Source organism: Mesoplodon mirus, assembly GCF_964341445.2.
Source record: "Mesoplodon mirus genome assembly, chromosome: 1".
NCBI classification, from domain to species: Eukaryota; Metazoa; Chordata; class Mammalia; order Artiodactyla; family Ziphiidae; genus Mesoplodon; species Mesoplodon mirus.
The window spans coordinates 88,708,721-88,735,462 of NC_138976.1; the positions used below are offsets into that span (position 1 = coordinate 88,708,721).

At 42.8% G+C, this 26,742-nt stretch overlaps 2 protein-coding genes across 2 annotated transcripts in view; both read left to right on the top strand.

Annotated features, from left to right (window-relative positions):
• Window positions 1–13,000, top strand: part of SPATA31D1 (SPATA31 subfamily D member 1) — a gene marked incomplete at its 5' end in the record, with an annotated part of 88,244 nt that extends 75,244 nt beyond the window's left edge. The window contains 9 exon segments of the mRNA XM_082616792.1: window positions 7,546–7,675; window positions 7,678–7,772; window positions 7,776–7,832; window positions 8,577–8,622; window positions 9,199–9,259; window positions 9,538–11,163; window positions 11,165–11,323; window positions 11,519–12,690; window positions 12,693–13,000. Coding sequence (XP_082472918.1) covers window positions 7,546–7,675; window positions 7,678–7,772; window positions 7,776–7,832; window positions 8,577–8,622; window positions 9,199–9,259; window positions 9,538–11,163; window positions 11,165–11,323; window positions 11,519–12,690; window positions 12,693–12,763 — 3,417 coding nt within the window. The 3' untranslated portion in view covers window positions 12,764–13,000.
• A 799-nt stretch (window positions 13,001–13,799) lies between these two features.
• LOC309801807 (spermatogenesis-associated protein 31D3-like) lies at window positions 13,800–26,108 on the top strand (the record flags this gene model as incomplete). Its single annotated transcript, XM_082616810.1, is given in 9 exon segments — window positions 13,800–13,856; window positions 13,994–14,098; window positions 14,378–14,497; window positions 14,799–14,819; window positions 24,021–24,066; window positions 24,586–24,646; window positions 24,926–25,382; window positions 25,386–25,637; window positions 25,641–26,108. Coding segments are annotated over 9 exon segments (1,587 nt in total).
• Between the last annotated feature and the right edge of the window lie 634 nt (window positions 26,109–26,742).

Here is a 26,742-nt window from a genome sequence, read left to right on the forward strand (position 1 = left end):
GTAGATGAATGCCCATGTAATGTTTAGCCTATTAAACTGGCCATATCCAAAGCTTATGCAGAGTAAATTCTTACTAGGGACTCTGAATAAGGGCAGGTCAACGCGGAAAAAAGCATGAGAAAATAAGAGAGCTAAAGTAAGTCTGGGAATGTCCTTCCTCTCTCCAACTAAGATCCCGATTATAGTGGACATTTATTTTTGCCTTCTTTCATGGCGAGGGGGAAAGAGCTCCCCAAAGTCTCCCTGTGTGCTTCCAAAATGTTGATTCACCCGCAGGATTCACAGTGGACCATGTATATGAGACCATGGTTTCTCAGACTATCTGTGGTGAAGGACCAGTTTGCTTCATCTCCCACACCCCCATCCACTGTGGACTGGTACTTGTATAAAATATAGTAAAAATGAATCACTGGAGAAATGACACATGAACTATGACATACAAAATATAAGCCTCAGTTTTTATTATTAAATTTAATTACTCTCTCAAATTGCAGTACAAGTTTCTAACCATCCTCAGTTTCTATACTTACCTTTTTTTTTAACATCTTTATTGGAGTATAATTGCTTTACAATGGTGTGTTAGTTTCTGCTGTATAACAAAGTGAATCAGCTATACATATACATATATCCCCATATCTCCGCCCTCTTGCATCTCCCTCCCACCCTCCCTATCCCAACCCTCTAGGTGGCCGCAAAGCACCGAGCTGATCTCCCTGTGCTATGTGGCTGTTTCCCACTAGCTATCTATTTTACATTTGGTAGTGTATATATGTCCATGCCACTCTCTCACTTCGTCCCAGCTTACCCTTCCCCCTCCCCATGTCCTTAAGTCCATTCTCTGTGTCTTTATTCCTGTCCTGCCCCTAGGTTCTTCAGAACCATTTCTGTTTGTTTAGATTCCATATCTATGTGTTAGCATATGGTATTTGTTTTTCTCTTTCTGACTTACTTCACTCCGTATGACAGACTCTAGGTCCATCCACCTCACTACAAAGAACTCAATTTCGTTTATTTTTATGGCTGAGTAATATTCCATTGTCTAAACTTATCTTGTTGCAGATAGTAACAAAAATGTGGAAATAGGCATTGGTCCATGGACCACACTTTGAGTAGCACTGACCCAGACTAGGCCAGTAGTATTCTCTGGTTCCCAGTAATTATTTCATGGGTGTTCTTATGACCTGAGCTGGTCCCAGTCACTTGAATGTTGGGACTTTGATTGAGAAACTGGGACAACAATTCTGTTTTTCCTGGCTGGATGCCACCTTGGGACTATAAGAGAAGTGGCTTGAGAATGAGTCAACACCAAGAAAGCAGAACCAAGAGGTAGCAAGTCAGAAACTGAATCTGCTCCTGTGTTATAGAGAAATAGAAGCCAATAAATTAAAAATTTTGCTCAAGCTAGAATTCATTAGGTTTTCTATCATCTGCAAGAGAAAGAGTCCTATGTGATATAATTTGCATGTTTCCCCCTAACTCTCAGTCACCTTGCCAGTCATCTTTCCAAAACAGAGATCTGGGAATGCCATTCTTCTGGTTATGAAAACCCTAGCTTCCCACTCCCTTGGTCCAGAGTTCAGGCTGCTTAAACTGTCATTCAAAGTCATTCACAGTTGAGTCCCCTTCTTTCTCAGCCTAATTTTTTTTGCTACTCTCATCCTCAGACACATGCCCAATGCTTTAGTGTGACCACACATGCACTTTTATATATGTTATAGGTTTGCTCATGTTCACTTTGGCTGGATTGCACTTTCTCTTCCCACACCCTCCTCTGATTTTCTAAGAATAGGAACTTGAGAACATAAGGTGTTCATTACTTTTAAATGTTAAGCATTATGCATCACCATCATTCCTGCTGACTCAAGGGCTAATTTTGAGAGTGTTGGCAGGAGGGCAAATTGATGCACCCAGACATTTGACAAAAACTGCATTTAGACTCCAAACCTTGCATTTCATAGGGAGTATGATATGGTTATATTACCAAAATCTCAGAAAACAACAAACTTAGACAAAGTGTGACTTTAAGTTATTGCAAAAATGAATAAGCAAGAAATGAAAACATATGTCTGCACCAAAATGTGTACACAAATGTTCATAGCAGCTTTATTCATAATAGCTGAAAGTGGAAACAAACCAAATGTTCATCAGCTGATCAGTGTATAAACAAAATGTGGTATATCCATAAAATGAAATATTACTTGCCATGAAAAGAAGTGAAGTACTGATACATGTAACAACATGGACTAACCTTGAAAACATTATGCTAAGTGAAAGAAGCCAGATATAAAAGGCCACATATTGTATAATTCCATTTACATGAATGTCTGGAATTGACAAATCTATAGAGAAAGTAGATTCCTGGTAACCTAGGGCTGGGGAGAGTGATGAGATTGAAGGGTGAAGGCTAGGGGGAACAGAGTTTCTTTTCTAGAGTGATGAAAATGTTCCCAAATTGATTGTAATGATGGATGCACAACATTGTGAATATACTAAAAGTCATTGAACTGTACACTTTTTTTTTTTTTTTTTTTTTTTTTTTGTGGTACGTGGGCCTCTCACTGTTGTGACCTCTCCCGTTGTGGAGCACAGGCTCTGGATGCGCAGGCTCAGCAGCCATGGCTCACGGGCCCAGCCGCTCCGCGGCATGTGGGATCTTCCCGGACTGGGGCACGAACCCGTGTCCCCTGCATCGGCAGGCGGACTCTCAACCACTGCACCACCAGGGAAGCCCCTGAACTGTACACTTTTGATGGGTGAATTATATGGTATGTGAATTATGCCTCAACAACGTGTTTTTTTAAGAAAAAGAGTTTATAGGAGCTTTATTCATAGGTGCCAAAACTGGGAAGCAACAAGATGTCTAAGGTGAATGGATAAATCAACTGTGGTACATCCAGACAACTGAATAGTATTTATTCAGCACTGAAAAAATGAGCTATTAAGCCATGAAAATACACGCAGGAAACTTAAATGCATATCACTAAGTGAAAGAAGCCAATCTGAAAAGGCTACCTACACACTGTATGATTTCAACTATATGACATTCTGGAAGAGGCAAAACACTGGAGAGAGTAAAAAGATTGGTGGTTGCCAGGGGTTAGGGTGGAGGGTGCAGTGAAGAGGCAGAGCACAGAGGATTTCCAGTGCAGTGAAACTACTCTGTGTGATACTACAATGGTGGAGACATGTCACTATACACTAGTCTGACTCATGTAAACTATGGGCTCTGGGTGATAATGATGTGTCCATGTAGGTATGATTGTAACAAATGTCCCACTCTGGTGCTGGATTTTTTTTTTTTATCTCCTTCCTCCCTCCCTCCCTCCTTCCTTCCCTCCCTCCCTCCCTCCCTTCTTTCCTTTCCTTTCCTTTCCTTCCTTTCTGCTGTGTTGGGTCTTCTTTGCTGCACGCAGGCTTTCTCTAGTTGCAGTGAGCGGGGGCTACCCTTCGTTGCGGTGCATGGGCTTCTCATTGCAGTGGCTTCTCTTGTTGCAGAGCACGGGCTCTAGGTGCGTGGGCTTCAGTAGTTATGGCTTGCGGGCTCAGTAGTTGTGGCTCACAGGCTCTTAGAGCACTGCCTCAGTAGTTGTGGTGCACAGGCTTAGCTGCTCCGTGGCATGTAGGGTCTTCCCGGACCAGGGGTCGCACCCATGTGCCCTGCATTGACAGGCGTAACCACTGCACCACCAGGGAAGTCCTGGTGCTGGATGTTGATAGTGGGAGAGGTTGTGTGTGTGTGTGGAGGGGTGTTGGGGGGTCAGATGGCATATGGGAGCTCTGTGTTTTCTGCTCAGTTTTGCTGTGAACCTTAAACTGCTCTAAAAATTAAAGTCTAAAGAAAGAAGCAAAGGAGGGTGAGGAGGAAGGGGGGTGAGGAACAGGAAGAGGGCCAGGGCAAGGATGGAGAGGAGGAGGAGGTGACCTCACAAGGCCCATCTCAGTTGGCACCACGTCTGAAATTTTCCCTGCCTCTCTCTCATCTCCCTCCTGGCGGAAGAATTAATTGCTCTTTCATCTGTATTTTCATTGTGTTCTTATTCCTACTTCTTTTATAGTTCATATCACTTTATTATAGTTGTTTGAAGGCCTTACGTACTGAACTATGACCTGCCTGAGGGCAGAGGCAATGCCTTATTTTCTTGATATTTCTACTAGAAATACTACATGGTAGAGTTCAATGAAAGTGTGGTGTGTGTATGAACATAAGAACATCTTAAAGCGGCAGTGCTAAGTTCAGTTTTAAAGGATTCTACTCTAGAATCTGTTGTCCTTCAGGCTTTTTGGTAACCTGAAAAAAGCTCCCTCTACGTGGCTCATCCCTGGGACCGTGGCCAGGATGTGAGCGAGAGCACTGAGGACATGTGACAATCCTAGACGAACGACTTACCCCTACTGAGTCTCCTCCAATAGGCAGCGTACTATTCTAGTAGAGCTTTTGGAAAATACTCTTTCTTGGGGATAATCTAACCATGTGCAGCCTGAAATCTGGGACCAGACTTCTGTGTAGTGACGAAGGTCAACTGGGAAGATGTCATTGGGCGGAGAGGAGAAGATCTCACTCTACTGAAAGCCACCACTGCCACCTCAGGATGGCTGCCTGAAATGCTCTGGTGAGAGCTTTATTACAAGGCTTTGGGGTTAGATATATGTAAAATGTGTGACATGTGTTCCTGGGAGGGATGACATTTTAAACTTTTATTATTCATTTATACCTTACTGAGAATCATATGTAGTAGAGTTCTTGAAAGTAGGTTTTAAGAGGGCAATAGAGAAAACTTATCAAGATACTGGTGCTGAGAATGAAAAGGAAAAGGTACCTAAGAGGTGATAGGATGCCAAAAATAGCTTTTCTTTACTTCCCAAATTTGGCCTCATTTAATGGATAAAGTGAATATTCTCAATCACATAACCACTTTAATTTTAGTACCAGGGCATACCTTTTAAGAAGTCACTTATTTATATTGTTTAAAATAGTAGCATTGAGAATGTGGGGAATTTAGTAGGCAGGGCTCTACTACTTACTTGCTGAACGATCTAAGGAAGTTTCTTCCCGTCTCTGAGCTTCAGTTTTATTTACTGATAAAATGGGCACAATAATACCTGTACTGTTTACATCACAGGATGTTTGTGAAAATCCACTGAGATCGCTGAAAGCAAAATGTTTTATAAATTAGACAAATAAATTTATAATTTATCATTGATGTTAGTCTAGGAAGGATAAGTGCTGTGAACTTCTCCTACTAAATACCAATGGAGTTTATTTGTGGTTGGTACAAAAAGCAAAAAAAAGCAAAAAAAAGTGCTGTACATTTAGTCCTTTGTTTCTTTCAATTTTGAAGGAGCTCTACCAGGTTCTGAAAAGGAATCTTATTAACATTTTGGGAAAAGCCTTTTTATTGAAACTTCTTGTAAGTTTTACACGCAAGGCACACACATGTATGTAAGGATATCTAGCCAACATGTGCCCTTTTAAAAGAGAAAAGCTCTTCTTTAACCATCTTCTCCAAGAATCGTTAATTTGTATCAGAAAATTGGAGAGGCATGCAGGGATACCTTCCTAAGGAGCATAAAATGTCTGAGCAGTTATCACCCACAGCATCTGTCCCTTCTCTGATCTATTCCAGAGATCACTTGCCAATTCACAAATGCCATGGGGGACCTCTCCTGTGCGGTTATGTAACTCTTGACCTGTGTAGGGCTTTCCCCTAAAACTGTACCACGAGGCCCTTAAGGACAGAGCCTGTGACTTACAGGTACTTGTGTCTCCTAGTTTCCAGTAGTAAATATTTATTAAATGAAAACTTGGCTGAGGCTGCATATCAAGGTCAGGAGGAAGTGGTGCCTCTTGGCAGATTTTATCCTCAGGGTAGGTTACCTATTCCTGCATAATTGAAAGAAGACTCTGTGGGTTTGAAGGCTGTTTAACCCTTTCACAGGAGATCAAGTAACTGTGCTAGGCCATGGGTGTCAAATAAAGGGCATCACAGTTTAAGAAAGACATGAGAAATTAGGAGACAGTTCAGAGAACAGCTATCATGAAGATAAAGAGTTTAGAAAGGAAGATATAGGAAGAGGGGAGGGAAATACTGGGATTATTTAAACCTGACAAGAGGAGCCTGAAAAACATGGCAGGTAGTTGATTTTCAAACATTTATTGGGATGATTATATAGAGCAGAGCTTCTCAACCTTTGTGGCAAGGCACACTTAAGAAAAGATTATATTTACAGGGCCCACAAGGATAATCAGGTAAGGCTGCTCAAGACTCGATTCTTCTCTAAGGCTTTGACATTCCTAGGTCCCACCGTGCCACCAGAGGACTTAGCACAGCCTTTGGGTAGTGTTATGGACAGAATATTTGTGTCCTACCAAACTCATATGTTGAAACCCTAAGGCCAATATAATATCATAGTATTAGGAGATGGGGCCTTTGAGAGGTGATTAGGTCATAACAGTGGAGCCTTCATGAATGGAATTAATGCTCTTATAGAAGAGACCTCACAGAGCTCTCTCACCCACTTTTTCTGCAGGGTTGCTGGGAGAAGACAGCTGTTTATGAACCAGGAAGTAGGTCTCACCAGACACAGAATATGCTGTTGCCTTCATTTCGGACTTCCCAGCCTCCAGAACTATGAGAAATAAGTGTTTGTTGTTTAAGCACCCAGTCTATGGTGTTTTGTTACGGCAGCCCAAACTGACTAGGACAGGGATTTGTGCACACGTTAGAAAATTGATGTTCCCTAGTCAGGGACTGTCTGTATTTTAGGTAGAGTAGGAAGAAGTAGGGTCAAAACAAAAGATGGAAGATTGGAATAAAATGAGAAAACACTTTATTGTTAGATTTGAAAATACCAGATTGGTTTGTCAAAGGGTGTGTGTGTGTGTGTGTGTAGCATGTCCTAAAAGTCTTTATGCAGTTTAAGCTTCACTAACTTCAGAAAAATATGTGCTACAGACTTATCCTCAAGATCTCGTGAAAGTTTAATTATTTACATTTATTTTATAGTAACTTTAGTTTTGTGAATGTTGAATAATGAATTCTTCATTTTAATTATTTGAGTCAGCCCCTCTGACTGAAGATGGTAACGGCTGACTGCAAGAAAAAGCAAAATTCCCTAGTCAACATTCACAAAACTGGATAAAAGAACTTTTAAGTTCTTTATAACTGGGTTTGCATAGTGAAAAGATTCTATAGGAAAGATGGATTTAAGGACATATATGATGCTGAGTATAAATGTGTGGGTACAAGCAAAAATTCCAGACAGTATTTCAGACACTTAAGGCAGTGGAATTGGTGAGACCCAAGTCAAGTTTCTATCAAACAGTAGAGGGGACCCAGGTAGTATCTGGGTTACAGATGGGACAGCAGAAAATTTCATTACCGTAAATATATGAAACCATGAAAAGATGGAGTTGGAAAATAGGATGGCAGGGTAGGGCAGAGGGACCTGGAAGGCCCAGCAGGGGCGGAAGGGGTTGCTGGACTGGTGGGTGGGGGAGGGGCTGTGGACACACCCTCTCCATGTTGTCCCCTCCCCCACACTCAGAAACCCTTTGTGACTCTTCAGTGCTCTGTGATGCAGGCCTGGGACTGCTCAATAACTTCAGTATCTTCAAGCAGCCTTGTGATTCAGAAAACGGAATTCAGAAAATGGAACGCTCTCTCATTTTTGAACAGCTTACTGACCCATGTCTGAGCTTTGACTCAACATCCTTGGATATTGACCAAAACCTCGTCGTCCCGTGCGGGTTGGGGTTGCTTCTTCTGTTCCTGTAGTACCTGGTGCGCTTGCCATTTTCATCTATCTTTAGTAAAACCAAAGACATCCGAAAGGTAAGCAGCCCTGGGTGAGCCCCCAACGGAGATTCTTTATTGTTGTTTCCATTTCTATTCCCACATTTTAAAATGAGTTTGGTTGGCTCAGAGAGACACCTAAGATGGGAAGTTCAAGGAGAGGAGAGAACACCCTCCTAGGGAAAGAAGCCAGGCAGGGCTAGGGGTTCAGGGGGGACCAAGGCTTCCAGTTGAAGCCCATGTCCCATCTGAGTGTTTGGAGGACTCCAGGATAAAATCCCAAACAGTAATTCTGTGGCCCTGGGTTGGGTTATTTAGAGAGTTTGGGATCTCTGCAGGAGAACAGAGTTCCCCATTGCTTTATCATGCCTCACATTCTCACGTCAGGCATCACTCGACAGAGCCTTTCTTTGTGCTGGGCTGATCAGAGCAGCAATGCTGGGCCTCTGAGCAGAGCCTGGAGCCTGAGCTCCAGGATACAGGGTCCTATCTGAGGGACATGGACGTGACTGTTGGCCTCAGATGCTAGGCCCTCCTTGGGCAGATGACTTCTGACTGAGAATATCAAGTGTGGACCTCATAGTCGAAAGTCCTTCTTTGAGTTTGTCGAAGAAGAAAAAAATCGAAAGCATTTTAAACCTTTAAAATTGATAAAAAGAAGGAACATAAAGTTCTGTTAATTAAAATAGAGTCATATTATTCATGGATAATGAATATCTGAGTTTCCTAGAGAAGAGTGAGAGAAATGAGCCCCAGCCCTTCATTCTTTTCTTTTGTTCTCAGCATCAGGGCAGAGCCAAGAGGAGAAGGAAAGGTGGAACACCAAAAGGTAAGGTTCTGCCTATCCCACCTGAACTCTCCAAGGGTGACCCTTCCTGCCTTTTCCATGAGATCCAAGGTCCCTGATCTCTGAGGATGTCAACTGCTAGATACAGTTTCTCTCAGAGACCAGAGTTCTCAGAGGAGAGGCTTGTGGGAAGGCAGTCAGAGCCTGAGACACTTCTCAGATTCCCTGCTCTGCTCATCGCTGGGCATGAAGCAGTGATGGACCTGGGCAATGGGTGTTTCCCAACAGGTGGCCAGGTGAGATGTCAAGAGTCAGAACTTCTGTGTCCTGACTTTGTAAATGTCCTTTGACTTCCTGGATGATCAGATCCCTCTCTAAGGCAACACTGATCTCTGGGCTTCACATCGTGGTTTTGAGCATCACATGAGATAAAATGCATGTGAAAGTACTTTACAAGAAGCAACATACACATGTTAATATCATTGACCATTTGACCTCATCTACTAATTCTTGGGCCTTTCAGAGTCTAATATCCCAAGGGTTTCCCATAAGGGGACTCTTTTATTATACCTATGCTTCTACCTTCATTACATATAACCCACTCTCCTGGTTTCTTGGGTTGGAGATGTCACCAGACAGAAACAGAGGAGAAAACGCAGCTGATTTCTATTCTGAAAAGGTGACTCTTCCCCCTTCTTTCCTGATCCCCCCTTAGCATGTTCTATGCAATTCCAGGGATTCAGTGCAACCTGCTGTAGTCATGGCAGGGGGTAGCATAGGAATGAGTATGTGATGAAGGCCTTGAGGTGAGGGCTATTGAGCATGTTGTGAACTCATGGATGTGGAGCAATGTGAAGGGGCAGCAGGCTTCCAGTGACCCCACCCCTGCCAGGCCAGCAGGTCCCCCTTTCCTTGTTCTGGTCCTGGTTGCATCTTTGTACTTCCTGTCTTCTGCAGCGCCCTGGGCCGGCACGATGACACCACCCGCTTGCGTCAACTCTTATGTCCAGACCCCTTCTGTGAGGTGTGTAATAATGCAACTGCTGAGGTCAGTCGGCTGCTACTCCCAGAGGCCCTGGAAGATTCTACTTCCTCTGTGTCCCCGTTGGCTTCCACAGCTTCTGTGACTGAGTCATCGTTTACTCTGTCCCCTGCCTTCTCAACAGTCCCTCCAAGGGACCTAACACCAGCCTCTCTGCTTGAGCCTTCCCCACTGCCCCGCTCCGTTCTCTCCCCTAACCCAATGACCCCCTTAGTTGACTCTTTTTCACCCTCCCCATTGGGTCATTCTCTGGCACCAGAGCCTTTTCCTTCCTTGGATTCCAAATTCCCTGTGGACTATTCCCCACCCCAACCCCTTGCCTTTCCCCATCTCCTACCACATGACACTCAGACAGCAGGTCCTGTTCTCCCACGAGAGGCCACTGTGTCTCCGGATACCGTTTTCTCTCTTGACCCCACCCTTTCCCAAGATATCAACCCCTTATCAGATTTGTCCCAGGCAATGAATCACCCTGATTCTTTTGCTTGTCATCATGCACCACCAGCTCTGTCTGTTTCACCACAGCCAGACTGCACTTTATCTGTCACTCAATCTAAATCAATTGCCATCTTACTGAAGCCTGTTCCTGAGAACTCACTTCCAGAAAGCCCTGGTATAATGTTCCAGCTAGAGGAAGATGTGGGTAAAGATCTGGGACACAGCCTAGAGAATGGCCCAAAAGATCACCTGTTGAATGACCCAAAGAGCTCTTCAGGTAAGGATCCGGGGTATGACTCTGAGAAAGACCTAAACAGTCAGATGGTGAGTCTCTCAGAGAAAAATTCAAGGGTGTCAGCAAAGAGTCTAAGTCGGAGACAACTTGAAAATGTCCTAAAAGTACATTTGAGCAAGAAGTTGGAGGAAATAAATGAGGGTCGGCTCCCTGAGACTGTGCGTAATTCATGGCATGCTATCAAGCAAACATTGCTTCTTTCTGTGAAATCCCACACCCAAACAAAACAGAGAAGTTTGCCATCACCAGTGTGTGAGGCCTACCCCCTGAATACCTTTCAGGACCTGACTTTTGATTCCAGTCCACAACAGATGCTGGAAACCCATATTAAAAGGTTTCATATGAGGATGTTGTGGGCCCTTCCCCGCAAGGTCCTTGAATCCATACAGATCTTTAAATTGAAAGATGCCTCATACCAGTCCTTGTCTCATGCCAACTTGCCCTCCTCAACCAATGTGATTTCTGAGGCAGACTCCAAATCTGGGATCTTCAAGTCCTTTAGAGGAAGCTCTAAATCTCTCCATGGAGACAAAGTGGGAACAACAAATTCAGCCCCTGACCTGGATCGTTCTCTCCCTGCCACCTCACCTGTGGGCAAAGGAGGACAGAGGGTCCTGAGACAACCACGCTCTGATGTCAACCGTGGGCTGGCAGAGGGTGTTCAGAGAATTAAGGATGCCAGACAGACTCGTCTGCCTGTCTCCCTTTGCATCACAGGGAAAGCAGGTCATAGACAGACTCAACTAGCCAACAGATATCCCCAAAAGCTGCTTGCAAAGCAAGCTGGGGCCAGATATGAGCCGAAGCATGAGTGTGAGTTCCAGTGATAAAGGAGAAATGCAACAGGGCAAAAAGGTGGAGAAGTCAGAACCTGTTTCAATGCCCAGATGGTCTAGGGAGGTATTCACGGCTGAGGAGCTTGATACTCTTCAATTAAAAACTAGTGACAGGGCTTCCCTGGTGGTGCAGTGGTTGAGAGTCCGCCTGCCGATGCAGGGGACGCGGGTTCGTGCCCCGGTCCGGGAAGATCCCGCATGCCGTGGAGCGGCTGGGCCCGTGAGCCATGGCCACTGAGCCTGCGCGTCCTGAGCTTGTGCCCCGCAACGGAAGAGGCCACAACGGTGAGAGGCCCGCGTACCGCAAAAAAAAAACAAAAAAACTAGTGACATGTTGGCAACTAGCAAGCCAGGGAGCTCCCAAATGATAAATGTGAATGAGAATAAAGTAGAAACTACCGTGACCACTGGAAGCCCCCCACCCAAATTACCAGTTCCCCAAGATCCTAAATCATTAGACCTTAAAGAACAACTGTTCAGTGAGTTAAACTTTAAACTGGAGAACAGGGAGCATAGCCAGGCTCAAGGCCAACCCACTGACACATCCCTTTCTTCAGATAACTTGACTTACGAGGCCTCACTGACTCATGCCCAGGTTGTCTCAGGTGGGGACATGGGAGCTTCCCAGGTGCTGCATGTCCATTTGGAGGACAGAGGAATCAGGATGGAGCAGCAGCAGGAACCTTGGGTCCCTAAGCACGCCTTAAGGAGGTGCCAGGATAAGAATTTCCCACCAACTGCAAAGAGAGTGAGCCCTCTGGAGCCCAAGGCAGAAGAGCTTGATCGAGGGGATAAAGGGTTCAGGACATCCCAACTTAGGAGGAAGAGTTTCCCTACTCAGGAGATGGTACTAGAGAAGACACTTGCGAGCAAGTCTTTCCAGATCCTATCACAGAAGGGACAGCCTCTTCCTGAAGGCCATATCAGAAAAAGAATGAAGCACTTCTTGCAATGGCTTTTTTCTGGGATAAAATACAAAAGGCAAGAAGATGCCCAGGAAAAGGGCAGCCCCATATCAACTGTGCAGAACAGAGGCCTAGTTAAAAGTAGACCTGCCTTTACTGGGACAACTGAAGCTCAGAAAATCGTGACAGACATCAGGAAGTTCCTAGATGAGAAACTGGGGTGTCAGTATGCAATGGATGTCACCTACTCTCAAGATCCCCTTCCTTCCCCAGTGCAGTTTAGGAAAACTCAGCAAAAGGCGCAAGTGCAGGTCTGGACAGAGCCTGTCCAGGGTCATCCTTTCAACCACAGGGCTCCCTCCTGTAAACTGACAAATATCAAGTCCTGCCATCAAGAAGCTATCTTTGCTGGCCAGAGTTATCCTCCAAGTAGTACAAGACAGATCAGAGATAAGAAGAGACACCCCCAGAAAGTTGTGGCATTCAAGGACCAGCGACTGTGTCACAAACATCCCCCACCAGTGTCCCACAGGGAGCCTGTGCCCCACCCAAGCGCCACCTGCAGGCGTCAAGCTGGCCAGGCACCCACCACTGCGCTCAGCATGTGTTCAGACATCTGTCTCTACTGTCTAGACAGAAAACACTTCCCCAGAATTTCCAGGAATGAAGACTTCCCATCCAGAAATAACTCCTTCCTTGTAGAGATTATTGATTCTCCCCAATAAATATTTATCTAATAATAGTGTATCTTTTCTGTGTACTGTGTACTGTGTTGGGGGCATGGGTTTTGGGTAACTCAGGGCTTATGTGTAAGGGAAAGGAAGGAGATAGTTCAGCTCTTACTGATTGCTTCCTTTGGCTTTGGCTAAAAGGTGACCAGTCCTCTATAGTTCTTGCTGAGAAATAGATATTGTGCCCCTTCCACCCCCTCCACCCCCCCGCCCCGCCCCAAAGCCCATTTCCTCCCTGATGAAATTTGAGGAGATGGGCTTTGTCTTCTGCCGCTTAGCTTAGCCTTAATGAAAATGTATAGCAGCCCACATCTCCCCCCTCACTGAATGTTTTATATCCTTTAGAGAAGTAGGGGAGATAGGTCTTTTATACCTGAGGAGTGTTAAGTGCAGGTATACTTTCTGAAAATAATGCTGAAGAAGAAACAACAGCTTAATCATTATTTAGAACTCAGTGACCAGAGGCTCCTACAGGGGGCTGAACCCTGAATGGCACTATTTGGGCAGAGGTGTTGCTCTACTGGACCCTGGGCTACTTGCCGTAGGGTCCAGGAACAGCACAGCAGCTGCTTAAGAATCTGTTATGTGGGTCATGTTAATGTATCGGGAGAGCATACTTTAAACTTGACATGGAGGTTTCCTTACTAGAAAGGCACCCTGGGGAAGTGGTTCCCCTCCCGGGGTATTTTTTCAGGCTGCTCAGTTGATGCCTGTTTTTTTTTTTTTTTTTTTTTTTTTTGCAGAGGAAAAGCACCACTCAGCTGTCAGTGGTAGGAATGTTGACCAGGCAGCCACCTACCTCCCAGGGTAAAATACAGCTGAGAGTAAGCAAAAGATGTCTTAAAGTGAGTGGGAAAGAAAGAAAAAGTGAAGGGAAAGAATGTCCTTACTGGTGGAACAAAGTTCATGCCTCATCATTCCCATATTCTGGCCCTGTCCTGCTCCCCCATTCCTCAATCTGATCCAAGCACCATGTCCTTGAGGCTGACCAGAGAACTGCACGGCACACTGATGCCTTATATCAAAAAGGCATGGGGGTGTCTTTGAGTACTAAAACAGTATCTCCAAGGATGTCATCAAGATGGCATCCCCCTCTTTGGGGAAGGTGATCATGGTGCTTTCCTTCCATCTATGCTTGAAGGGAATATACAAGATATTGCCCTTAGTGTGTACAGTTCACCAATCAAGATGAAGGTGCCACCACTGATATTAATAGCCTTGGTGGAGCCGTGGTACACCTCCCCAGGATAGCTGCAGCTCATGAACCAGAGGTGAGTCCTAGACTATGCACTGGGGTATCAGACATTTGGGGGCTTACCATGGACCTCCTTTTTTTGGCCAAGGCTGCACACATACCCACCCTTACAATGAGGTCTAGAGGGAAGGCAACTCTACTTGTACAGACTGGGACTCAAAAATAGGGTGAGTATCCTAGAGAGCACCTGAGGTAGTTTTTCCAGAAAGACTTATGGATACTGGGTGTTAAAACAAAAAAACAAAAATAGATGTCCACTACAGCCTTCTCTCACTACTTTTATTTTCTTATCCAGAGTTATGACATTGATCCTACAATATCTGAAGCTTATGGTCACACAGAGAAGGCAGATTCTGTGGAGCCCCCAGGAGAGGGACAAAAGTGGGAGGGGGCCCAGGGTGGGGAACATGAAGAGGTGAGGAATGGTGGAGGGCTCTAACCTCCATGTGGATAGACCTGTCAGTAACCCAGCTTCCCTGTTCCTACATCATCTCATTTTTACTTCCATTCCAGTGCAGTCACTGCCACACTGTAGAGCTTATTACCAGGAACACTTCTGCCATCTGGAATAATACAGCCTGACATTCCACCCTTTGGCTTCATCCTCCATCCTTCCAGCTTATATACTACTTGTTAATTTTTCAACTTTAGGTCGTTTTTCCACTTACTCTTCCTCTATCCACCAAGCTCTTGTCTTCTTTTTCTCTCTCTCCAAGGTAGGCTTGGTGGTCTATCAGGTAAGCAACATTTAAAAAGCTCCACTACAAATAGGCCCCATCCAATCACCTTTAATCCTTCCCGTCTGGCAAAATCCCCTATCTCTGCCTTTTCCAGAAATACCTTCCCATAAGTAGCTGATGACTATTGGATTAAATCTCACAATCAAGTCTACTGATGCCATGATAAATTCAGCCCTCATGCTACCTGGAAATAATGCAGCCATTCCACAAATTCTTATTCCATGCTTAATAACATGTGAACAAAACAAATGGAACTTAGGTCACTGTTTCCTTAGTCCATTTTCTCTCCAGTGCTACTCAAATCTATTTCAAATCTCCTTCACTTTTCTCAAATTTAGGCCATCTCCACTTGCTCAGCAGATGTGCCAAACCAACATTCACAGAAGAACTAGAAGTCATGAGATGGGAAATTTTCATCAAAATCCTTAAAAAAAAAAAAATTTCCCATTCCTCCTTTCCTTCTTCCTTCCTGTTATATGGAAAGAAGTTTCTTTCCCAACGTCAAAGGAATTACACTTCCTGAAATTTCCTTATTGAGAGATAGCTAAACTCTAGTCTTGATGGACTGATCACCCTGGCCAGGTATCCTTTTGCTCCCTCCCTCTCCTTATGAGTCACTCTACATCTTTTATTATTTTTAAAGCTTTTTAGTACAAAAATGTTTAAACATGCATGAAAGCAGACAGAACAATGTAACCTCCCATACACCCCTCACCCAGCTTTCACAGTTATCATTTGGCATGTGTGATACATCCCATCATTTACACTATGATTAAAGTGTAAAAGCCCATTTAAACATCTTGTCATCTATCTCTTAAGACATATGCTATGTGCCCATGTCAGAGCTCTCACATTTCTTTGATACTTATCACCTGTGGTACACAGTTATTCACAACAGATGTACACAGCATTGGTGACAAAAAAGCATTGTGCTTTAGAGGCTCTGGCAATCAGTTCTGCTCTGCCTTTTAGTCAACCCTAAGGAGTCATTTGAATGAATTCCTCCCTCAACCCCATATAAGAAGTAATCTTACAGGTCAAATTCAGTGCACAATATTGCTTTCCCTTAATCACACAGTAACTATAACATGCAGAAAGAATAGAAGTAGTAAACTGTGCATGTTGATAAAGACTTGACATTACTATATGTGTTTTCAAATATTTACAAGAAAATAGTTTTCCTGTCACATAGTTAAAATGAGCTATTGTGTTTCGAGTTAAACACAGTAGATAAAACACACTTGTTTATCTTCTCTCTTTCCCCAAATGCCATTAAAAGCAAGAGTAGATGAAAAAAAAAAGTAAGAGTAGGTGAAAAGAGGTTCAACATCTCTAGCCATCAGGGAAATGAAAACCAAAGCCACTATGATATAACACTTCACACACACAAGAATGACTAGAAACACAAAGTCAGATTAAAACAAGTGTTGGTGAGAATGCGGAGAAACTGGAACCCTGATACACTGCTTGTGGGAATGAAAAATGGTGCAGCTGTTTTGGAAAACAGTCTGGCAGCGCTTCAAAATGTTAAACATAGAATTACTATGTGACCCAGCAACTCCACTTCTAGGTATATACTCAAGAGAAACGAAAACATATGTCCACACAAAAACTTGTAAACAAATGTTCATAGCAGTATTATTCATAAGAGTTAAAAGGCAGAAACAACCCAAATGTCCATCAACTGATGAATGGGTAAATAAAATATGGTATATCCATGCAGTGTAATATTTTTGGCATTAAAAAGCACTGATACATGCTACAACATGGCTGAACCTTGAAAACATTATGCTAAGTGAAAGAAGCCAGTCACAAATAACCAAGTATGATTCCATTCATGTGAAATATTCAGAATAGGGAAACCAAGAGAGGACAGAAAGTAGATTAATGGTTGCTTAGAGCTGGGAGATGAAGGGTGGCGGGTAATAGCTAAAGGTTACGGGGTTCTTTCTGAAGTCATGAAAATGTTTTTAAAATTGTGATGCACATATCTGTGAGTATAGTAAAAATCATGGTATTACACACTTTAAATGAGTAAATTGTATGGTATGTGAACTATATTTCAATAAAACTATTCAAACAAAGGATTTAGAAAGAATAAGTGCTTAAGGATGACTAGAAGGAGAGAGGATACAACAAAAGATGTCAACACATTTTTGGAAGTTGGAAATCTGGTGGAGGAATGGTAACTGGTGAGCAGAGCAGATGAAGTGCTGGCAAACCAATTCACACCACAAAACGCCAGAAGACGGATGACCTGGTGGCACCAGATAAGAAAAATTAGGGGTTCCATTCTGTAAACATGTTGATTTTTTTCCTTCTTTTTTTTTTTTTTTGTATTGTGTTTAATTTAAAAAAATTTGTTGGTGGGGAGGGTGTGGTGCTCTTCTGCAGCATTTTGTAAAATCCTGTTGAAATGTGCAGAGGGTCCCAGGTTTCTTGCCTGGGACAGAATGTGAAATAACTTTTAAAGCTGGCATTACACATTTCTGGGGTTTGGGTATGGTGATGATGGTAGCTGCAAGAATCAAAGGCAGAAATCTCAAAGTTTAGGTAAAATCCAGGACAGCAGGCAATAGTCCATTTTTTAAATGTATTTATTTGAAAATAACTAAACTTGTGGAAAAGATGCATGGATGGTAAAAACTATGTACCCTTTATCCAGACTTACCTACTAACATTTTGACCCATTTGAGATCTCTCTCCTCTCTCTGTCTCTGTTTCTGTCTCCTTCCCTTCCTGCCTCCACTCTCTCTATATATGAATACGCACACACACACACATATATGAAAAATATGCATACATTTCTGAATATTTGAAAATACATTTCATGCATCATCCACCTTCTCCTTGAATATTTCATTGTGTATTTAAGAAAAAGAAGATTCTCTTACATACAGTACAGTTAGTTATCCCCTTCAGTAAATTTAACAATGACATAAAACTTTTAACTAATTTCCCATTCATATTCCATTTTTGTCAATTTATTGAGTAATGTCCTTTGTGGCTTTTTTTCAAAACCTCCATTACAGGATTCAGAATCACAGACTGCATTTAGTTGTCATGTGTTTTTAGTCTCCTTTAATCTGGATCAGTGTTTCTCAGTCTTTCTTTTTTTATGACAAAGCCACTTTTTGAAGAATATATTTGATGTGTCATTTTTATGACCCCTTCTATCCTGGAAATTCTTTTGGTGGAGCTTATATTGCTCAGACTTTAGAGGATGTTTTTACAGTTGTGAATCCTAGGGACCTCAGGGACAGTCAGGACCAAACTTTCTATAAAAAAAAACCAATACCAGAGATACAAAGATATGTGGAGGGGTTCTTCTGAACAGATACACCTCCTGCAGTCAAGGGAGGAAGGTATGTGAGATGGAGTGGGCTTGAAATGGACCCTCCTTTTGGGTAGAGACAACAGTGGAGCTGTGGATGCAGGAGAAGACAGGTAAAGAAAGGAGCTGTCATTACTAGTATCCTCCTCATAGGGGAGGGAGAGAATTAGGTAACTGGGGTGAAGACTGATTCATCAGACTCAATGAGGGAATACAGGCAAGCAAAGTAAGGAAATGACACAGCTTAATTTCAGCAGTTTATAATCTAAATAATGAAGGTATAAGGGCTACAACTATTAAATGACTAGCACGGGGAGATGAAATAAATACATATACACATCAACAAAAATGACATCATTGTTTAAAAAGGTATGGAGATGCCAACAGGAATTTTGGTGGCAAGTAAGAAAGTAGATGGGGAAAAAAATCATAAAACTTTTCATAGAAGAAGTAACCATGAGTGTGATTCAAAAAAGCTAAAACATATTGCTAAATATTGTGCTCATTAGAAGTTATGTTAAAGAGAAGCCCACTCCTTAAATCAGGGTGTGTTTGGTCCTTCGGGTTGTGTTCTGTAAAATAAAGAAAAAAAATTTAAATGTTTTGAGAAGGGATTTTTCAGAAGAGGGAGTAAGCAGCAGGATGAGACACTGTATGAGTGGAGGAGGCTAGATTTGAGAACCTTAGGGGGCTAATTAGCTTAATAGGGATTTTAGGAAAAAAAGAACTACTAAAGCTTTTTAAGTTGTTTGCCATAGGTTCATGGGTGTGCCATGCCCTTGTTTCCCTTTTTGTCATGCTTCCTGTACACGTACAGGCTACTCTGCACTCTTACACTTTTTGGTGAATGTGAATTCTTTTGAGGAGATATGGGGGCGTATATTTCTTCTGAGTATGTTTCTGGCTTCATACAGGTGAGAACACATTATGTATGAGGGGAAGCTGTAGTTGAAGGCTTGGAGGTAAAAATCCCTTGGCATAGCAGAGTTTTAAATATTATGTGGGGTCCAAAGGTAGATCACCAAGCAGTAAAAGGGTCTCAGGTAATATCTGGGTAACATGTGGAATAAATAGAAATTTTCACTAAGGTAAATATATGGTATGTAAATGTGTGGGTTGGAAGGTGGGTTAGAGGTATCTAAATGGCCCTGGAGGGATGGATAGATCTGCTGGGTTGGATGGTGGGGGAAGGATTGTGGGTTTATCTCTCTTGTGTTGTCCCCTCCCCCACCCTCAAGAACCTTTGGTGTTTACGCTTAACCTCTGTAATGTGGGTAGAGACAACAGTGGAGCTGTGGATGCAGGAGAAGACAGGTAAAGAAAAGAGCTGTCATTACTAGTATCCTCCTCATAGAGGAGGGAGAGAATTAGGTATCTGGGGTGAAGAACTCTACAACTCTAATCTAGAATGTGCACTTTCAATGCCCAGATGCTTGAGGCAGCAATGCACTTCTGATGATCTGGACCATCTTCTTTGTCTGAGGAGCCTTACTGCACCATGGCTGAGCTCCAGCTCAACTTCCTAGGTTTTCCCATCCTTGCCTTTGTGTGTTGGGTGGGGCTCCTTCTTCTGTCACTGTGCTACCTAAGGAGGAATTCATGTTTCCCAATACTTTGGAAACAGGGAGAAATCGATCAGGTCAGCAAACCAGAGTCCCTCAAAGATATTAAATCTTTTCAAATAGATGCATTCAATGGTATCAGTTTCTCTCTAAGTACTGCTTTTTCTGCAGCTCACAAATTTTGACAAGTTGTATTTTAATTTTCATTTAGTTTAAAATATTTTTTTCTCTTGATATTTCTTCCTTGACCCATGTTTTAGTAGCATGTTGTTTACTCTCTAAACATTTTGGCATTTCCAGCTGTTTTTCTGTAATTGATTTCTAGTTCAAGTCCATTATGGTCTGAAAATATACTTTGTATGATTTCTATTTTATATTTGTTAAGGTGTGTTTTGTGGCCCAAAGTGTGGTTTATTTTGGTCAGTGCTCCATGTGTGCTTGAGAAGAATGCATATTCTGTTGTTGGATGAAGTATTCTATAAATGTCAATTAGATCAAGTTGACTGATGGTGCTGTTTAGGTCAACTATATCCTTACTGATTTTCTGCCTGCTGAATCTGTCCATTTCTCATAGAGGGGTGTTGAAGTCTCCAAAAATAACAGTGGATTCACCTAATTCTCCTTGCAGTTGGACCAGTTTTTGCCTCACATATTTTGACAGTCTGTTGTTAGATTGTACACATGTTAAGGATTGTTGTGTCTTCTTGGAGAGTTGACCCCTTTGTTGTTATGTATTGCCCCTCTTTATCCCTCATAACTTTCCTTGTTCTGAAGCCTGCTTTGTCTGAAATTAATATAGTTCCTCCTGCTTTCTTTCATCAGTGTTAACATGGTACAGTTTTCTCTTTCCCTTTACTTTTAATCATCTGTGTCTTTATATTTAAAGTGGGTGTTTTGTAGACAACATATAATTGGATCTTGTTTTATCCACTGACAGTCTGTCTTTTAATTGGTGAATTTAGAACACTTACATTTAGTGATTTTTTTATATAGTTGGATTAATATCTGCCATATCTGTAACTGTTTAGTATTTATTATGTGTATTCTTTTTTTCTTCTTCTCTTTTTCTGCCTTTTCTGATTTTTAAACAAGCACTTTATATGATTCTATTTCTCTCTTCTCTTAGCATGTCAAGTATTCTTCTTTAAAAAATATTTTCATGGGCTTCCCTGGTGGCTCAGTGGTTGAGAGTCCACCTGCCGATGCAGGGGACACGGGTTCGTGCCCCGGTCCGGGAAGATCCCACATGCCGCGGAGCAACTAGGCCCGTGAGCCATGGCCGCTGAGCCTGCGCGTCCGGAGCCTGTGCTCCGCAATGGGAGAGGCCACAACAGTGAGAGGCCCGCATACCAAAAACAAACAAACAAACAAACAAACAAAAAATATATATATATATTTTCATGGTTGCCCATGAATTTGTAATATACATTTACAACTAATCTAAGGCCACTTTTATATATAACATTATACCACTTCATAGGTAGTGCAGGTTCCATTATAACAGAGTTCCCAATTCCTCCCTCCTGTCCCTTGTAACACTGATGTCATTTATTTCACTTATCCATATACTATAATCACCCAATACACTATCATTAGTATTATTAGGCCAACTGAGAATAAGAAAAATAAAAGTTTTGTTTTACCTTCATTTATTCCTTCTTTTCCCTTCCTTTATGTAGAGCTGAGTTGTCCTTTTCCTTCTCCTTGAAGAACTTTTTAAACATTTATTCCAGGGCAAATCTGCTGATGATGAGTATCTCAGTTTTTGTTTGAGAAAGTTTTCATTTCTCCTTCACTTTTGAAGGATAATTTCACTAGACACAAAGTTCTAGGGTGATTTTATTTTCTTGCAACACTTTAAATATTTCACTCAATTCTCTTCTTGCTTGCATGGTTTGTGATAAGCCCATAATTCTTATCCTTGTTCCTTTAGAGGTAGGATATTACTTTCTTCTGTATTCTTTCAAGATTTTATCTTTCAGCTTCCTACAGTTTTAATAAAATATGTCCAGGTATAGACTTTCTTCATATTTATATGCTTGTTGTTCTCTGAGCGCCCACAATCTATGGTTAATCCGTCATTAATTTTGGAAAATCCTGGGCTGTTATTTCTTCAAATATTTCTTATTCTCTCTTCTCTCTTTCTTCTCCTTTTGGTATTTCAATTACATGTATATTATACATTTTGAAACTGTCTCACAGTTCTTGAATATTCTGAGTTAAAGTTTTTTTAAAAAATTCTTTTTCTCTTTGCATTTCAGTTTGAAAAGTTTCTACTGACATATTTTCAAACTCACTTATTCTTTCCCTGGCCATAGGCAATATACAGATGAGCCAATTAAAAGCATTCTTCATTTCTGTTATAGTGTTTTTGGTTTCCAACATTTCCTTTTGATTCTTTCTTAGAGTTTCCCTCTCTCTGCTTATTGCTCATCTGTTCTTGCATGTTTCTGCTTTTTCCATTAGAGCCCTTAACATGAAACGATGGTTATTTTGGATTCCATGTATGACAATTCAAAAATCTGTGTCATATCTGAATGTGGATCTGATGCTTGCTTTATCTATTCAGACTGTTTTTTCTTGCCTTTTTATCATACCTTGTAATTTTTTGTTGAAAAGCCAGACATAATGTATTGGGTAATAGGAACTGAAGTAAATAGACCTTAGTGTGAAGTTTTATGTTAATCCGGGTAGGTGTTGGTTGTGTTTAATATTTACTGTAGCTGTATATGTCAGAGACTTCAATTTCCTATAGTGTCCTTGTTTTAATCTCCCTTGGTGTCTTCAGATTTCCCTAAGTCTCCTCCTTATATAGAGCCTATGCCTTGCAGCTCTTTTGGCTATGATCCTCTGTTACCATACTGGAGCCCTGTTGATGTGGTAGTAAGGTGCTGGGGGGGAGGGGATATGATTAAATCTGTCTTTTAGTGGTCCTGTGCCCCTGGGTTATTCACAGATGTTTCTAACACTTTTCTCTCTTTCTTTCTTTTCACTTTTTAGAAGAGATAAGAAAGCTAGAGGGAAATGGAGTTGGATAATTTCCCTTCTCCCATGTGGGATAAGTCTCTGGTAGTCTTTTCCTCTGCTGAGTAAGCTTCTGTTATGGAGAACATTCAGGGGATATTTCAGAATGTTTTCAAAATTGTTACTTTTCTTCCCATTCCCACACTCCTCCACCAGAAACATCAGAATTTTTCATGGCTCTTCACTGTGAGAACCTGGTGGGGTTCCCATAGGTGAAACCCATGAATAGGTGCAGGCCCCCCTAAGATAATGACCCTAGGAGTTTCTCGCTCTCATGTTAGCCCATGTGCATCCTCTAGCAATTTGTCAAAGTGTCCTTTTAAGTGTTCCTATCAATTTCTAGCTCCAGTGGCCTCTGCTTGAGGTAAGCGGACCTCAACTGTGATTCTCTGCATTCACCCTCTATGAAGATTTTGGAGTGATTTGCCCTGTGACCTTAATTCTCTAATGCTACAAGAAAAGTCACTGACTTTCAATTGGTTCAGATTTTGCTTCTTCTGAAGACTGGAGTAATGGCACTCAAGCTCTTTAAGTGTTGGAGCTGGAACCAAAAGTTGCCTCTCAAAGAATGATTCTTTATTTTCTTGTTCCCCTGCTCACATTTCTCAGTGAGATTGGTTGGGTCAGAGAGACACCTAAGATAGGAAGTTCAAGGAGAGGATAGAACATCATAGGCCAGGCAGGGCCAGTAGTTCTGGGGGGACTAAGGCTTCCAATTGAAGCCCATGGCCCATCTGAGTGTTTGGAGATTCCAGGATAAAATCCCAAGCAATAACTTTGCAGTAACTTTGTGGCCCTGGGTTGGGCTATTTAGAGAGTTTGGGATCTCTGCAGGAGAATAGAGTTCCCCATTGCTTGATCATGCCTCATTTCTCACATCAGGCCTCTCTCGACAGAGCCTTCCTTTGTGCTGGGCTGATCAGAGCAGCAATGCTGAGCCTCTGAGCAGAGCCTGGAGCCTGAGCTCCAGGATACAGGGTCCTATCTGAGGGACATGGACGTGACTGTTGGCCTCAGATGCTAGGCCCTCCTTGGGCAGATGACTTCTGACTGAGAATATCAAGTGTGGACCTCATAGTCGAAAGTCCTTCTTTGAGTTTGTCGAAGAAGAAAAAAATCGAAAGCATTTTAAACCTTTAAAATTGATAAAAGGAAGGAGCATAAAGTTCTATTAATTAAAATAGAGTCATATTATTCATGGATAATGAATATCTGAGTTTCCTAGAGAAGAGTGAGAGAAATGAGCCCCAGCCCTTCATTCTTTTCTTTTGTTCTCAGCATCAGGGCAGAGCCAAGAGGAGAAGGAAAGGTGGAACACCAAAAGGTAAGGTTCTGCCTATCCCACCTGAACTCTCCAAGGGTGACCCTTCCTGCCTTTTCCATGAGATCCAAGGTCCCTGATCTCTGAGGATGTCAACTGCTAGATACAGTTTCTCTCAGAGACCAGAGTTCTCAGAGGAGAGGCTTGTGGGAAGGCAGTCAGAGCCTGAGACACTTCTCAGATTCCCTGCTCTGCTCATCGCTGGGCATGAAGCAGTGATGGACCTGGGCAATGGGTGTTTCCCAACAGGTGGCCAGGTGAGATGTCAAGAGTCAGAACTTCTGTGTCCTGACTCTGTAAAAGTCCTTTGACTTCCTGGATGATCAGATTCCTCTTTGAGGTAAATAACCATTGACCTATATTCCTCAGAGGGTGGTTCTGAATATCACATGGGAGAATACATATGAAAGCCCTTTGTGAATGATAAAGCAACATATACTTGAGGTACCGCTAAAGGACATTCTACTAAGCCTCCTATAAGGTCTCCTTGTTTCTACCTTCATCACTCTCCTGGTGTCCCAGGTTGCAGAGCTTGCCAGAGCAAAGTAGAGGAGGCAAGGAAGGTGCTTTCTCTTCTGCAAAGGTGACTGAACATTACCTTCTTTCCTGTATCCCACTTTTTAGTGGAGTCTTTGGATTTCTAGGGCCTCAGTGAAGCCTGGTATTGACATGGGAGGGAAAATCCTCAGATTCAGAATGTGAAAGCCTTGGGGAGGGGGATAAAAGATTTATTGTGAGATTAAGGAAGTAAAAGAATGTGAAAGGATAGCATACATTGGGCAGCCATACTTTTGCCAGACCTGCCAGGGTCTCATGTTTGTTCTGGTCCTGGTTGCATCTTTGTACTTCCTGTCTTCTGCAGCCCCCTGGGCCGGCACGATGACACCACCCGCTTTCGTCAACTCTTATGTCCAGACCCCTTCTGTGAGGTGTGTAATAATGCAACTGCTGAGGTCAATTGGCTGCCACTCCCAGAGGCCCTGGAAGATTCTACTTCCTCTGTGTTCCCTTTGGCTTCCACAGCTCCTGTGACTGAGTCATCATTTACTCTGTCCCCTGCCTTCTCAACAGTCCCTTCAAGAGACCTCACACCAGCCTCTCTGCCTGAGCCTTCCCCACTGCCCCCCTCCGTTCTCTCCCCTAACCCAATGACTCCCTTAGTTAACTTTTCTTCACCCTCACCACTGGGTCACTCTCTAGCATCAGAGCCTTTTCCTTTCTTGAATTCCGAATTCCCTGTGGACTATTCCCCACCCCAACCCCTTGCCTTTCCCCATCTCCTACCACATGACACTCAGACAGCAGGTCCTGTTCTCCCATGAGAGGCCACTTTGTCTCCAGATACCATTTTCTCTCTTGACCCCACCCTTTCCCAAGATATCAATCCCTTATCAGATTTGTCCCAGGAAGTGAATCACCCTGATTCTTTTGCTTGCCATCATGCACCACCAACTCTGTTTCACCACAGCCAGACTGCACTCTATCTATCTGTGACTCAACCTAAATCAACTTCCATCTTACTGAAGCCTGTTCTGGAGAACTTATCTCCAGATAGCTCTGGTGGGTTGTCCACTTGAGTTTCAACACTCAGAGGCACTGAGCATTCAAGCCTGTCAATTTCAGACTTCTCCTCATGGCAAGCTAATGCCAAGAACGTGTTCCTCCCCACATTATCACACTCTGATTTTCAGAGAGACAATGTTTCCTTCCATCTACCAGACACCTGTCTCTGGGGAGACTCTGTTACCAAGCACGTGGAGGCCAATAGCCATTCTTTCTTTGGCTTTAACATCCAGGGACTCTTGGAGAGACAAATAAAAAAGAAAATGGCTTTCCAGAGTTTAGAGAAGAAACAACAGGAAGAGGGACCATTTTCAAAACAAATGTCAGAATACCAACGGACATCTTCAGGGAATTCATTGCAGTCACTTGATGTAAAGGACACTAGAGCCCCCCAAACTGGCTGGAACAGTGAAAGCAAACCAGAGCAGCCGCGCATTTGTCAGCAGCTCCTATATGACATGACTTTGGGGGAAAACTTGTAGCAGAAGTATAGCCAGCTCTTCTGGGGTCTTCCCTCTTTGCACAGTGAGCCCCTAGTGGCTACTCTCCTGGCTTCTAGTAGTAGTTCCCCACTAGAGTCTCACTCTGTTTTATTCAATGGAATCTGTAATGCTTCTGCATTCAAAATACGGGATCAAGAATCTCCACCACTTCTTTATTCCCATCCCCTTCTGCTCCCTCATGTACATCCACAACCCTTGCCTCAAACTAAACCCCAATCCCAGCCCCTACCTTTCACTCAGGTCCAGCCCCAGGCCCACCTTCAATCCCAACTCCCAATTCTACCATCTTCTTCTCCATCCCAGTTTAGGGACCATGGAGTGTCTTTCCATAGATTCCAGAATGAGTCAGACTTTCATATCGCGACTGGAAATCAACACCTGGAATGGCACGTGTCGCAGAAACAACAGGAAAGTTTGTGGGGTTTAGTTCCTGTGCTCCAAAAATCTCAATAAGCCACTTGTGCTCAAGCTCTTAACCTCCCATTGGTCAACCGGTCATCCCATGCCTATGTACCAGTCTCCGTCCTTGGCCATTTTCATATCACCAGTGAACCTCAGGAGAAACTGGAGCTCCACGTTCCAAGCAGGCTAATTCCATGATGGTGCCTCCAAG